The sequence below is a fragment of the Eschscholzia californica genome, unplaced genomic scaffold, assembly GCF_041429995.1.
Source record: "Eschscholzia californica isolate CP2 unplaced genomic scaffold, dmEscCali1.0.p SCAF_5, whole genome shotgun sequence".
Taxonomy (NCBI): Eukaryota; Viridiplantae; Streptophyta; class Magnoliopsida; order Ranunculales; family Papaveraceae; genus Eschscholzia; species Eschscholzia californica.
Window position 1 is genome coordinate 49,123,020 of NW_028238472.1, and position 12,983 is coordinate 49,136,002.

Genomic DNA, 12,983 nt, shown 5'->3' on the forward strand with positions numbered 1-12,983 from the left:
TAATAAATATTGGCGGGAGCTCTTAAAATTTTCTACAGTATTTCACAAAAGAGCACCCCGCATTAGCCACGGCCCACGCTTCTAAAACTCACGTGTTTTCTGCTACTCATTTTGAACACATAAATTTATCTTCTTCTTTTTTCTCTCAATAATGGAAGATGACTTTATATATACTAAGAAAGTCAACTAAAAATCTCAACCCTAAAAATCTTCTTCTACAAAAACATTATCTAGCTACTCCATTGAAAACCTCTACAAGGTTGGAGCTAGAGATTTCGGATTTAGAGAGAAATGTCTCATGAAACAAATATGAGTACTTCACCTATTCTACCATGGAAAACTAAACTTGCAATCTCAATCATCTCCAATGTTACTGATTTTTCCTGTCGTTCTAACGGCACCGTCAACCGCCGTCTCTGGAATTTCTTCGACGTCACTTCCAAAATTCCTTCCAAACAACTCCCTAATCTCAATATCTCTGATATTACAGTTGACTCCACTCGTAATCTTTGGTTTCGTCTTTACACCCCAACCACCACCACCACCACCACTCTCCCCGTCTTGATCTTCTTACACGGTGGCGGATTCGCTTTTCTCTCTCCTGCTTCAAAAGGCTTTGACGACCTCTGCCGTCGTTTCGCTCTTGAACTTTCCGTCATCGTCGTCTCCGTCAACTACCGTCTCTCACCGGAATTCAAATACCCATCTCAACATGACGATGCTTACGACGTTTTGGATTTTCTCAATCAAAAGAAGTTCGAAAACTTTCCGGTGAACGCCGATCTGACGAGATGTTTTATTGTCGGAGATAGTGCCGGAGGAAATATAGCTCATCATGTAGCAGTCCGTGTATCGAAATCTGATTTCCAAGAATTAAAAGTAATTGGATTGGTAGGAATCCAACCGTTTTTTGGTGGAGAAGAGAGAACCGATTCTGAGAACCGAATGAAAAACGCTCCTTTAGTATCGGTTGAACGTACAGATTGGATGTGGAAAGCGTTTTTACCAGAAGGATGTGACAGAGATCATGAAGTAGTTAACGTTTTTGGTCCAAAATCGGCCGATATATCGGGATTGGAGAAATTTCCGACAACTTTAGTGGTAATTGGTGGGTTTGATCCGTTACAAGATTGGCAGAGAAGGTATTATGAAGGGTTGAAGAGAAACGGGAAAGAAGCTTATTTGGTTGAATACCCACAAAGTATTCATGGGTTTTATTCATTTCCTGAGTTGGCTGATTCTTCTCTCTTTATATCTCAACTCAAAGATTTCATTGAGAAATTATCCAACAAATGATGTGTGTTTTTTCAGTATGACTACAAGGACAGCCTGTTGGGACACCCAAGTGAACCGTCCAATAGAGAAACTCTTGGGCGGTTCATTTGGTGTCTCAACAGGCGGTTCCAGAAGACTTTTTTCGTGTTTTTTTCAGTTTGATTGAAGTTTGTTATCATGTGGGAATTGGGATCTGATTCATTTGAATAAGCTGTTGAAAGACTGTTGTTTTTATATATTGAGTGAAAAATAAAGGGAGTTCAACAAAAAAAAAAAAAAAAAGTGAAAAATAAAGGGAAGATTTAAAGGCCATCCCCATCAGTTTTATTGGCATCATATCATAAGCTCTCTTTTACTTGGTAAATTTGAATTGACAGTATTTTATTTAAAGAAATGATCTCGGATCCAATTTTATAGTAAAATTTGACTTAAAGGCTACCGAAAATAGTATACTCGGACAAATTCAGCTCATGTTTTAGAGTTGAAATTCGAGTTTAATTCACAAGATTTGAACCACAATTGACTACAAAATCTAGCCCGATTTGATTTATATATTCGATAGTTCTCGGTGAACTGACTTGGTACAGGTTTTGTAACCAAATCAGCTCAAGAACACCAACTTTATATTGGAAAAAAATATGGGACTGTGTTTTGAAAGGAGACGCTTTTAACCATTTTCTTAAATATAGGGAGGGCCAATAATTATAAACCATAAGCCACCATTTTACAGTTTTTCTTTTTGAAAATTTGAATGGAACCACCATTTTACAGCTTCTCAAACATTTGCCTTAATCTTCAAAAAGAAAATCTCTCAAGTGTTGAGATTCACAAAATTATCCTAAACAGTCATTATAAACCGAAAACACCGTAAAGTTATACTTTCGAAATAAAATTTCATGTCTCTGTCATGCATACACTTATCGTATGACGTTCAGCAGAAGTTGATAAAAGCTATAGAATACTATCCTTCTTCACTCGATGCAAGTAAAACAAACAAAAAGGAAAGAAAAAAACTTACACGTTTTCATCTTTTAGTTTTGTCAAGCACTTCAATATATCTTTTCGGAACACTATAGTGCTCAAGAAGGTATTTTGCTAGGTCATCTATCACTCCCCCTTGAACAAGAACCTCGTACCCTTTCTTACCTGCAAGAAAATTTTAGGTTTTGGAAACTCAGTTGAGGTGTAATTGTGCGGCAAACTAGGATGCACTATATTCCATTATGGACAGACTTAGCAGAGTAGATGATACAACTAGATGCTTCTTAATTGAAGGATGTCAGAATAACGACAATTTCTGTAATGGTGTTATCCCTTTTTATCGTTATTTCAAAAGTCCGGTGTTGCCTTGTGGCCTTCATAACAGTCATTTTTTCATTTATAACTTGACCATTTTATGTTATTTACATACTCCTTTCTACAGTTAACCGATAACATAATAATGAAGAAAAGAACAGCATAAAGGAAAAACAGCATACCTGGAAGTTCAGCCGTTGTTGTACTGCAAGCACACTTCTTCTGCAGCTCCGAAGCCAAAACTTCTGCATCAATCAAGAACGATTCTAATCCAGAGACTCTTGTTACCTTTTTGTTTCCTTGTCGACGTTCAGTCATTATCTGAATAGTTTTTAGTGCACCTTTCCTCACAACTGCATCATTTCCCCTCGTCACTCTGTGGTGAGGTTGCATCCTGTTCAAAAATGCAGATCCTATATCTTTCTTATGAATCTCAGTAGGATAAGTAGTACCCTTTTTAAGGGTTCCCTTGTAGAGTGCATCACATAGTGTTGCATCCAAAATTACGAGAGCTCTGTTAGTTGGCTTGACCAAATTCTCCTTTTCGACATAATTAAATACAATATCAGTGGCCTCTGATGCACTATAATATTTTCCCGTATCTGCTCCAACTGATGCTAAGATAGGATTCACATGTACAGATGATTTGTAAACCTCTACCACCTCAAAAGGTGGACGACCTTCATTGGCGACGGATTCAATTCTGTGGTCAACCACCACTGTTTGTCGCTTCTCCGGTCTGAAGGCTTTGTAGTCTTGGTGGTTCCGGTTAACAGCTAATAGCATAACCTCCTTCTTATGCTTGTCTTCCTTCGATGATATCTGTTGAAATAAGGAAATATGAGCAGAGAAAATATTTGATCAAGTTGCGAAGAATACAAAGATCAGGTCAAAAGTCTAAACATCAGAGAATTGCCCTATATAGTCTCTAGCCAATGAAAAACAAAATGAAAATCGAAAATAAAAAAATAAAAGTAAAAAAAGAATGACAAACACAAGAAAATAAGACCCATAAGATTGTCCTACGCAGCATTAATTTGTTTTCCATATAAAATTTTTTCCTGAATTAAGGAAGAATTTTTTTCCATATAAGTTACTATATTATTCTGAAGCTTTAAAAGAAGTAGAAGCCGCACCAATCCACCCGAGGATTTAGATTGTAACCACTTCGAGAGTTTCTTGTGTGATGATTTCTTGATGTCCAATGTAATTCCTGCAGGTCTGCAAGGCAATACATGGTTTGACCTACACAAGCACGCCAGTAAGTAGTAGCATATGTTGGGAGTCACAACCAAGAAATGATGGCAAACTCAAGATAAACATGTATTGACTCAATTTAAATTGCTGTACTGGTTGTCATTTAGGAGATTATAAATTTATTCTTTGTTGGTCAGTTGCAGGACAATATGAAGCATAACGTTCAATATACATCATGGGTTATGGAACGTACCACCACCGAGGTTTGAGGAATAACACTTGATTGGTTTTTTTTTAAAGAACACCAACAATCTACAATTCTACAGAATCCCTCATTATTCAGGTATGCCTCAAGTGTGAGTGTTTTTTTTTTTTTTTGAAAATTCTCATGTGTGAGTGTTTGCATGAGCGGATGCCTTACTGACAAGTGATTTTACAGGAAAGGGAACAAAAAATAACACGTAACAAACGCGAACACCTTTATTACCAATAAACTGCCCACGCGCCATAGCAGAAAAAGAAGGAGAAGAAGTCAGATAAATATTAATATTAACATAATATCGTTTATTATTTTTCTTTTTAATATTTTAAAGCACTGCCATTGGTTCATAGAATTTATGTTTGTTTTCTCGTAAATAGGCATGTCCTTTACGCATTCTCTGGTTTGTAGTTTGCGCCTTGTTCACTAAGGGTTCGCTTTGCCAAGTGACTATTGTGTCCCTAACTACAATGTACACTTAACCTTGATGTCTAAGAACGCCATATAAAACTAAACTTCTACTTCATTTGAAAGGACTAATTTCTTATAGAGATGATGTTCTTGCTGGATACATGGTTTAGGTGGGGATTGAGTCCTTACTGTGAGCAACTACAGTACTAAGTATGCAAATAAATGTGCTCTTTTTGTGATTGCATTTAATACATGAAGAGAAAGCAAGAATATTACCAGAACGTGCTTCCAGGCATGGGCAGGTCCTTATCTTTGACAGTAGAATGTAACGCTTGCAAAAGGCATTTGTCCAACAAGTCATCAACCTCCTCAGTAGACAGAGATCGCTGCTCCTTCTCAACGTTTGATTCTTCAGCGGGAACGCTATCTGTTACTCTCAAACTACTCATATCTGAGGTTATCTGTTCTGGAGTTTCTGGGTCAATATTAACTTGCTTTGACGAACCAGGCTCTTGTTTTGAATGGACACTAGAGACAGCCGAGATATCTTGTTCCTCTCCAACAGCTTCACCATTTGTGTGATCACTAGGTGTGTTCTCGGAATCGCCATTTGAAGTATATGACTCAGGATCTTCAAACACAACATCTTCTAGAAACCCTGCATTTGGCACATAATGGCCCTCTACCGATTCCCTAAAACAAAGAAATACAGCTAATAACAGTCAAAAAAACTAGTTAACTACCCAAGCAAATAAGTTAATCAAATGCTTTGAAGTAATTGTACTTGCCAAAGTGAATCACGATAGTAGTGCATTATTTGTAAAGCCTTTCCACGCAAGCCAGCTTTTAGTGCTTCTGAGCTACTCATGGTGGTACTTCCAACCTGCATAAAGTTCAATATATCAAAAATAGAAAGGGTGAAAAGTGCTCGCTACTCGGTACCTAAATCTAATAAAACACTTGTCATCAAAGAAATATAGAGTACAGACTGTGCAGATTAGGATAAGCTTACTGCAATTGGAGCTAGATTTCCAGGAACTTTTACTGCCCATGGCTGCCCTGGTGAAAATGAAGGTAGTCCTTCTCCAGGTACACTAATACCTGGGAACATCAAATCTGCTCCTCCAATGATAAAGCGAGAAACTTCACCACCTTTTAGCATGAATGCTGGCAGGAGTTCAGGAGCCATCCACATAGCAAAAACTACAAGTACAAAAAGGAATAATTTTATTGTTTGGCTAATTTAACAAGCTAAATCCCAAAACTTTTTCTTCAAATAAAGCATCGAACTGTTCTCAGGGAAACACAGTAGATGCTGAGGATAATCTCAATTCTCTCTGCTCCTCTTCCTTGGCAAGGAACCGTCACTCAAGTTCTTGATATGCAAATCATATCTTTCTTGTATTCCTATGATTTAGCTTGACTTCATTAGCTCTCTGGGAGTCTGAGACTAGTAAAAACATCAAACTATTCTTCCTCTATTTAACCCTACATGTCAACCTTTAGAGGTCAGCTTCTACTCTTTTCTCGTTTTTCTTTGACGAAATTATTTTTAGGCATCTATTCAATTTCTCCAACTACGTGTAGGTTTTGAACTTTTTACTACAATTTTTTGGAATGTATATGTTCTACAGATCAATGTATTATATTTAACGCTCCCAAGTATCAAAGTTTTGGTATTGAGAATAGACCCACATGGACTAAGGACAGCCTAGAAATGCCGTGTACACAGAACTAGGGTATCTCCAATTCGTGCCCATTGGAGATTCGAAATTTGGAGAATTATCTTCAGCGGATAAGTTATATTGAGTAGGTCTTTTGCTATACAGCCAACCCAAGTTGGATCATCTTAAGGGTCTCTCTCTAATATTACGTTTTATTGTTTATTTGTCGTCACGAACTCTCTAGTCATTTGGTATTCGACATAATTCCAAATCTTAATTCTTACACATATCTCTTCATTTATTCTCTTAACCTAATATAAGAGAAATTCTCATTATTTGTAGAACCCCAATATTGATGAACAAGAAATAAAGTAAGTCCAAAATCAAGTTTAAAAATTAACACCATTTCTAATTAATTCTTCTAGCTTGGTGCAATCATTAGAAAGCTTGAATTAGGGATTCAAGAAAGAATTAATTAGGTTTTATTACTGAATTTCACATTCTAGCTCAAACAAAATGTTATTATAAAGAGAGAGAGAGAGAGGATACAATACCAGTAGGGTAAATTTCATTTCCTCTGCCATCAACATCAAAAAGCATAGGAAAACCACCTTCAATACCATAAACAAGGGTTCGATTTGGATACTTAGAAACAGTAATTTCAACTTTAGGAGGAAGAATGAGATCAATATCAGCATCTGTGGCTTGTGGAAACCTTTCTTTAGCTGTTCTTCTCAATTTCTTTCTATCAGCACCTGATAATCTTTGAAGAGCTTTCGCTTCAATCGATTTCTTGAACATTATTATTACTACTATTAATCCAATACAGTATGATATCTTTAAAAGTTCTTTGGGATTGTGATTACACGTTTACGAAGACGGAGAGAGTTGAGAGCTGGGAAGGAAAGTTCTGGGAGCTCTCGGTAGTGAAACGGCACACGCAACAAACCCTTGGCTCCAGCTTTGAGCTGAACCGACAAAACCCAACCTTGAGTCGGCCGAGGGGATATCATGATGGTTGAATCAAGATTCATAATTGCACAATTATTTTTGGCCTCCGCTTCGGGAATAAAGAATAATCTCCAGAGAATAATTTTTCTAAGAAATCCATGTTTTTTTGTATATTCTCACGGACATATTTTATCTTAATCCAAAAATTCGTTTGATCAAATATTGCCCCTAATCTTCATCTTCTTGCGACTAAGAATAATCTCTCTCTCTCTCTGGATTGTCAGTGATGAACGTCTGTTCTTGTTTGTTGACAATTTGACAGGTTAGATGTTGGGATGCAGGAGCTAATTTAGCCAGTATGCCCAAAAGCATCAATATCACATGGTCAGCCTGTAAAAGTTCGATTTGTTGTATTCATGTTAGGTTTTATGTTCAGCTTGGAAGAATGATGGAACCACTGTTCTTTCGGGAGGTTGCGATAAACAGGTTAAAATGTGGTCATTGATGTCTGGTGGACAACCCACTACTGTTGCTGTGCACGAAGCCCCGATTAAACAACTAGCTTGGATTCCAGAGATGAATCTCTTAGCTACAGGAAGTTGGGATAAGACTCTAAGGTATAATATCTAAAATTCTGTTTAGAGCCCTGTACGATATCATAATCTACATAGGAGAGAGATGGTGGGAGACAGTGGGAGAGAGAGCTAGATAGATAGATAGAGAGAGATAGAGGGAGAGAGAAGATGAAGATTAAGGGGCAATATTTGATCAAGTCAAATTCTGGAAAAAAAAATGTCTATTTATTGACTAAATTTTTATTCTCTAGAGAATTTTTTTTATTCGGCCTTATTTTTATCTAGTATTACGGGGGCAACTAAAACACGCATATTTTTCTGTCGTCCACTAGATTTTGAGTCACAAATTCAACTCCGTGTTGAGTTCAAGCGGCATTATTCATACTCTTAAAATCCCGCTCCTTACTTATGTGATCCATTAGTTTTTGAGTCACAAACTGAGCTGCATGTCGAGTTGGAGTGGCATTATTCTTACTCTTAAAGTTCCTCTTCTTATTTCGACCCAGTGCTATATGTTATATCTGCACATAGTTTGTGTTGATTTACATAGATTTGCAGGAATTTGCACAGTCATGCATATTTGATTGGTTTGTACTAACTAGAGAGACGAAGTTTTTAAAAAATTGACATGTCTGCTAACCAAGATTAACCAGACCATGGCAACAAAAAAGAAATAACCAGACCCAATTTCTCTGTTTTGCCATTGTCCAAATTTGTGTATATGCATCCCTACAAAAGCACAAAATTATAATGGCTTGTCCTTTTCCATACAATTTTCACAAAGTTTTCCTCTCAATTCTTTTTCTTAACAGGTGATTGAAACAACTGAAGAAGAAAAAACATACAGATATATGATGAGTTATACGGAGATATGAGAATTATGATTTCGGTTGGTCGGTCCACCAAAATTATGAAGATACGCCATTTATTTTTTTCGCCTACTATCCTCGTTGTTAGTCACTTTACTGATTCTGTTGCACTATATTAGTCATCGACATTCTTCTTATTATCCTTTTCCATCAGTGCTGAAATTGTGTCCTCGTCTCTGTCGAAATGGTGCGTGTACTCTTAAACTCATCTGTTGGAATAGCAAGTAATCCCATTTTAAACAAATCATTCCATGAATTAAGGAAGAAGATTTCTTCAGAGAGAAAAGACACATTAATATATCCCAGAGTATAGAAACAAGTATATTGGCAAATTACCAACCCCCAAAAATAAACCATTTCCAAAACAATTCAAGCTCCATGCTGTTTAAGTCTGGTTGGCTACCTGCCCAACCTCACATTCAAGGTCATTTTAGATGATGCTCTAGATTATCATTAGTTGTTTGTTAGCCATCCTATGAGCATATATCACGAGCTTTAATTCTCATGAGCTCCTTCATTAGGTTTTCAGATGGCAACTTGGGCCATACCATTATCCATGAAACCAATTTGGACCAGAACTTGAGGATACCGGAGCCTCATAAGCCCAACTAGATTCATTTTAAACAAACTCATGTTTGGAGACACTATTTCTCCTTGCCATGCCTTGCAATTTTGGATTCCAAGATGACTAAAAAAAACAAATGTTACGCTATGGCACATGGAACAATACCAGTATGCAGTAAGCTACCATGTTAAGTATGCAGAATGCTAGGGGTATAACTCTTTTGTACGTTATTCCGGGTCGTAGTGCATTTTGGACTATTTTCGACGACAATATAATTCCTATGATGCATATAACAACACTTACGTCCAAAAATTCCATCTCACAAATTTAACTAGTTAATCAAAGAATTGTAAAGTTAACTACACAAATAGCTAACCATTTACCTCCAAACAAAATATTGGGTTGATAAAGGCTAGGATTCCAGTGCCCAATTTTAGAATCTCAAATGCTGAAGTAATTTAAAACAGTATAGCGAATCTAGCAGTGGTATGCAAGAGGAGGTAGAGTATCTGATTGTGAAAAATTACCTTGTCTGTGTCACGGATCATTACTTGTTGTCTTTGCTTTCTATATAGCACAAGATCCACAGTGCTATTGTTTCCAACTTTTCTCCAACTACATCTGAAAATAGAAGATAAATCAGTGTAACAGATACAATAACAGATTTAGGCAATCAATGTCGATGATATCAGAGTAAAGTCTATTTACCCAATGTTGAAATCCAGAAATGATTATTGGAGCCATCATAGCTATCCAAAATCAATCTGGTGTTGTAAATGTCCTCTGAACTGAATGAGCAATGGATAAGGGCCATCCCCTTCATCTACTGGATTTCCCATGGAAGCTCTATAACAGCTCTAAGGGTGACCCTACTTTCTCTGTGGTGATTCATGCGTTTCATCTCTCTTCGACCGTACTCTTTCAGTAATAATTTTCTGAACTGGATCAAACTCACCCCTACCTTGGAAAGAGAACCGGTAGAACTATATGAATACAGCCTCAAACAGAAAGGGAAACCAGTGAGTTAAACCTGGCTAGATCAAGATACTACTTTAGGTTTTTGTGGTTCACCAATAGTCACTACACGAGCAAACTCCACCGCTGAAATGGTGAAAACGATTTGCATCTCTAACTATGATCTCCTTTTCAACGAGATCAGATGCTAACTTCATGAAGTTATGGCAGTCGATGCAAATCCTGATGTTTTTCATTATTCTAATCACATTGCTTCCAGAAAACGATCTATATGTATTCATCAAAGCAAATGCCAAAGCCAACTTCTCACTGTGATAATACAGTTGCTCTTCCTTTTGCTCCTCTTCCATATCTTGCAAAGCCAAACTTATCTCTGGTACATAACCTATCTGCTTTAACCGTCCTATGAGTCCTTCAAGTTCGTGATATATGGCTTCTTTCTGCGGGTGACGTGCCCCTCCAGCTGCAAATTCGTGAACATGATTGCCGATCTCAATCCAACTCAAGCCGGGTTCTTTCCTCACGTTACATCCTTTCATTTCCTCCCTGATAAAAGCTGCATCATTAAAACTACCCTTTGAACAATATATATTTGACATCAAAGTATATCCTAACGATTTCCTAGGCTCCAATTCCATTAGCTTTTTTGACGCCATTTCAGCCATCTCTGTTTCGCCATGTTTCCTGCAAGCACCGAGAAGTGCACTCCAAACCACAGAATCAGGTTTCATGGGCATTCTATTAATCAGAGCCTCAGCTTCAAGAATCCGCCCAGCTCTCCCAAGAATGTCCACCATACAAGCATAATGATCACATTGACAAGAGATACCGTACTTCTCAGACATAGTTTCAAAAATTTCAGTTCCTTGATCTACCAAACCAGCATGGCTGCAAGCCGAGAGTAGTGCAACAATGGTGGTCGAATCTGGTTTTACATCCATCCTTGCAAAGAGTTCTAATGCTTCCCTGCCTCTACCATGAATTGCGCAAGCCTTCAACATAGAGTTCCAAGATATAGAATTCCGAATCTCCATAGAATCAAAAACTTGTTCAGATAACATGATTGCACCACTTCGAGCATAGGCATGTATTAGAGCATTAGATAGCACCAGATCACCAGTAAATCCATATTTGATAACAAGTGCATGAATGGCTGAACAATGTCGTTCAGTTGCAAAACCTGCACATGCCTTTATAATAATCGAGAAGGTATAACAATCTAGTTCCAAGCATTCTCGCCTCAACTGACAAAAAATTAAAAGAGCTTCTTCTGGGTTTCTCTCTGCAAAAATTGTTATCATTCCAGTCCACAATACAATATCTTGATTACCTTTCATCTCTAAAAAGAGCTTATAACAATCATTAGTTCCCTTTCCAAGTTTGGAGTAAGCCTTAACCAACGACGTCACAATATCAACTTCACACAAAAACCCAGATTTCATTGCAAGACAATGCAATTGGCAGCAATCCTTAAGACCCAAAACAACACCATTTTCGCCAAAATCATCATAACAACACAAAGACGTGATTACACTTAAAAGCGTCACTCGATCAAACCCAACACCAGTTCTATGCATTTTAGAAAACAATTCGAGTGATTGAATACCTTGATTATGTAACTGCAACCCCGCAATAACCGAATTCCACGATATGAGATTACGAAAAGGCATTGTTAAAAAAACTAACCACCCATCACCACCATTATTGTAGTACATTGTAATGAGAGCATTTCCTACGTAAACATAAGCATCAAAACAAGTTTTCATTACAAATGCATGTACTTGTCGACAACGATCACCATCACAAGAGCTAAGAACACTTGCTAAAGTATTTTCGTTCGGCCTAATATAAGAAATCATACAAGAAAATAGTTTAAAACATTCATCAGGTTGTTTATGTTGACAATAACCAGATATCAAGGCAGTCCAAGAGACAACATTTCTTTGAGTCATTTCATCAAACAACTTGTGGGCATGCTCTAAATCCCCACATTTTGCATAAAAATTGATAAGATGATTAGTAATGAATGTGTCAGGTTGGTAGTTTAGTGAGAGAAAGTAACGATGAAGGGTTTGGCCTTCTGAGAAGAACTTGTTAAGAGCGCAATTGTGGAGGAGAGTGGTAAAGATTTGGGTATTTGAAGAGATGGAATGTGGGTGATTTTGATTATGGGTGTAGAATATTGAGAGAGCTTTGTGAAGTTGGCCTTGTGAACAGAGGTTGCGGATGACCTCTAAAAGAGGTCCTGGTTCTGTGACTGTAGATGGAGCTACCGTGATGGTGCTGAGGCCCCGAGTAAAGAGGAAAAGGAAGCATTTTGCTCTAGCCTGGAACATGAAAGAGGAGGATGTATTCCAATTACTCAGTGAAACTCATTTTGTTAATTGGATGCGAATTGGATGGAGCTGGGGTACGGATGGACATGTATGACTTCGGATCTGACATTTTAAACTCCAAAAATTCAGAACGTCGTACTTTTTGGGCATGTTTAGATAAGAAAACTGAAAAATATTTCGCACGTAGTCCATGATGGGCCCTTTTAGAAGACCGCGGCTTTGGAGAATAAAGAAAATTCTCCGGGGAATAAAGACTCGCTTAAAACTAGTCAAATAAGATTGACTTTTTATGTTTCTTTTTATTGCTAAGGGGCTTCTAATTTTAGAAGATGCTATGAAAAAAGGCTCCTCCATCTCATCACCTCTCTCTACCACTTCATCTTCTCGACACCTCATCATCTTCTCCGGCGAAAGTTGCCGGCCGGTCAATTTTCCGGCCAGCAACCTTCAAACGTAAAAAAAAAAAAAAAAAAAAGGAAAAAAACTTCAGAGAATACCAAACCTTCTGTTTCTTGATTACTTGATCTTGTTCGAAGAATACCAAAATAATCTAAAAAGGATAATAATGGCCACTGAATGAAATTGGCAGCAGAGAATTGCATCCGAAATC

The 12,983-nt window shown here is 37.5% G+C and overlaps 2 protein-coding genes and 1 pseudogene across 4 annotated transcripts; 1 reads left to right on the top strand and 2 right to left on the bottom strand.

The window, feature by feature from the left end:
- Positions 1-115: 115 nt before the first annotated feature.
- Positions 116-1,611, top strand: LOC147540084 (putative carboxylesterase 18 pseudogene; annotated as a pseudogene). The gene is made up of 2 exons (XR_015225685.1): positions 116-1,517; positions 1,559-1,611. The product of XR_015225685.1 is annotated as a putative carboxylesterase 18 pseudogene (transcript).
- A 516-nt stretch (positions 1,612-2,127) lies between these two features.
- On the bottom strand, positions 2,128-7,345 carry LOC147540085 (eukaryotic translation initiation factor SUI1 family protein). Its single transcript, XM_086642018.1, has 7 exons — positions 6,657-7,345; positions 5,451-5,641; positions 5,227-5,321; positions 4,715-5,131; positions 3,708-3,816; positions 2,754-3,393; positions 2,128-2,421 (listed from the first exon to the last, which is right to left on the bottom strand). Exons 1-7 carry the CDS (start codon positions 6,901-6,903, stop codon positions 2,300-2,302), a joined length of 1,821 nt encoding a protein of 606 aa, XP_086498144.1. The 5' UTR covers positions 6,904-7,345; the 3' UTR covers positions 2,128-2,299.
- Positions 7,346-8,323: 978 nt separating this feature from the next.
- Positions 8,324-12,582, bottom strand: LOC147540086 (Tetratricopeptide repeat (TPR)-like superfamily protein). Of its 2 annotated transcripts, none has more exons than XM_086642020.1 (3): positions 9,771-12,582; positions 9,590-9,683; positions 8,324-8,706 (listed from the first exon to the last, which is right to left on the bottom strand). In XM_086642020.1, the coding sequence occupies exon 1, from the start codon at positions 12,371-12,373 to the stop codon at positions 10,130-10,132; it is 2,244 nt and encodes a 747-aa protein (XP_086498146.1). In that variant the 5' UTR covers positions 12,374-12,582; the 3' UTR covers positions 8,324-8,706; positions 9,590-9,683; positions 9,771-10,129. The 2 variants fall into 2 exon arrangements, with proteins under 2 accessions (XP_086498146.1, XP_086498145.1); XM_086642019.1 differs by having other exon boundaries at positions 8,324-8,769; positions 9,771-12,459.
- Between the last annotated feature and the right edge of the window lie 401 nt (positions 12,583-12,983).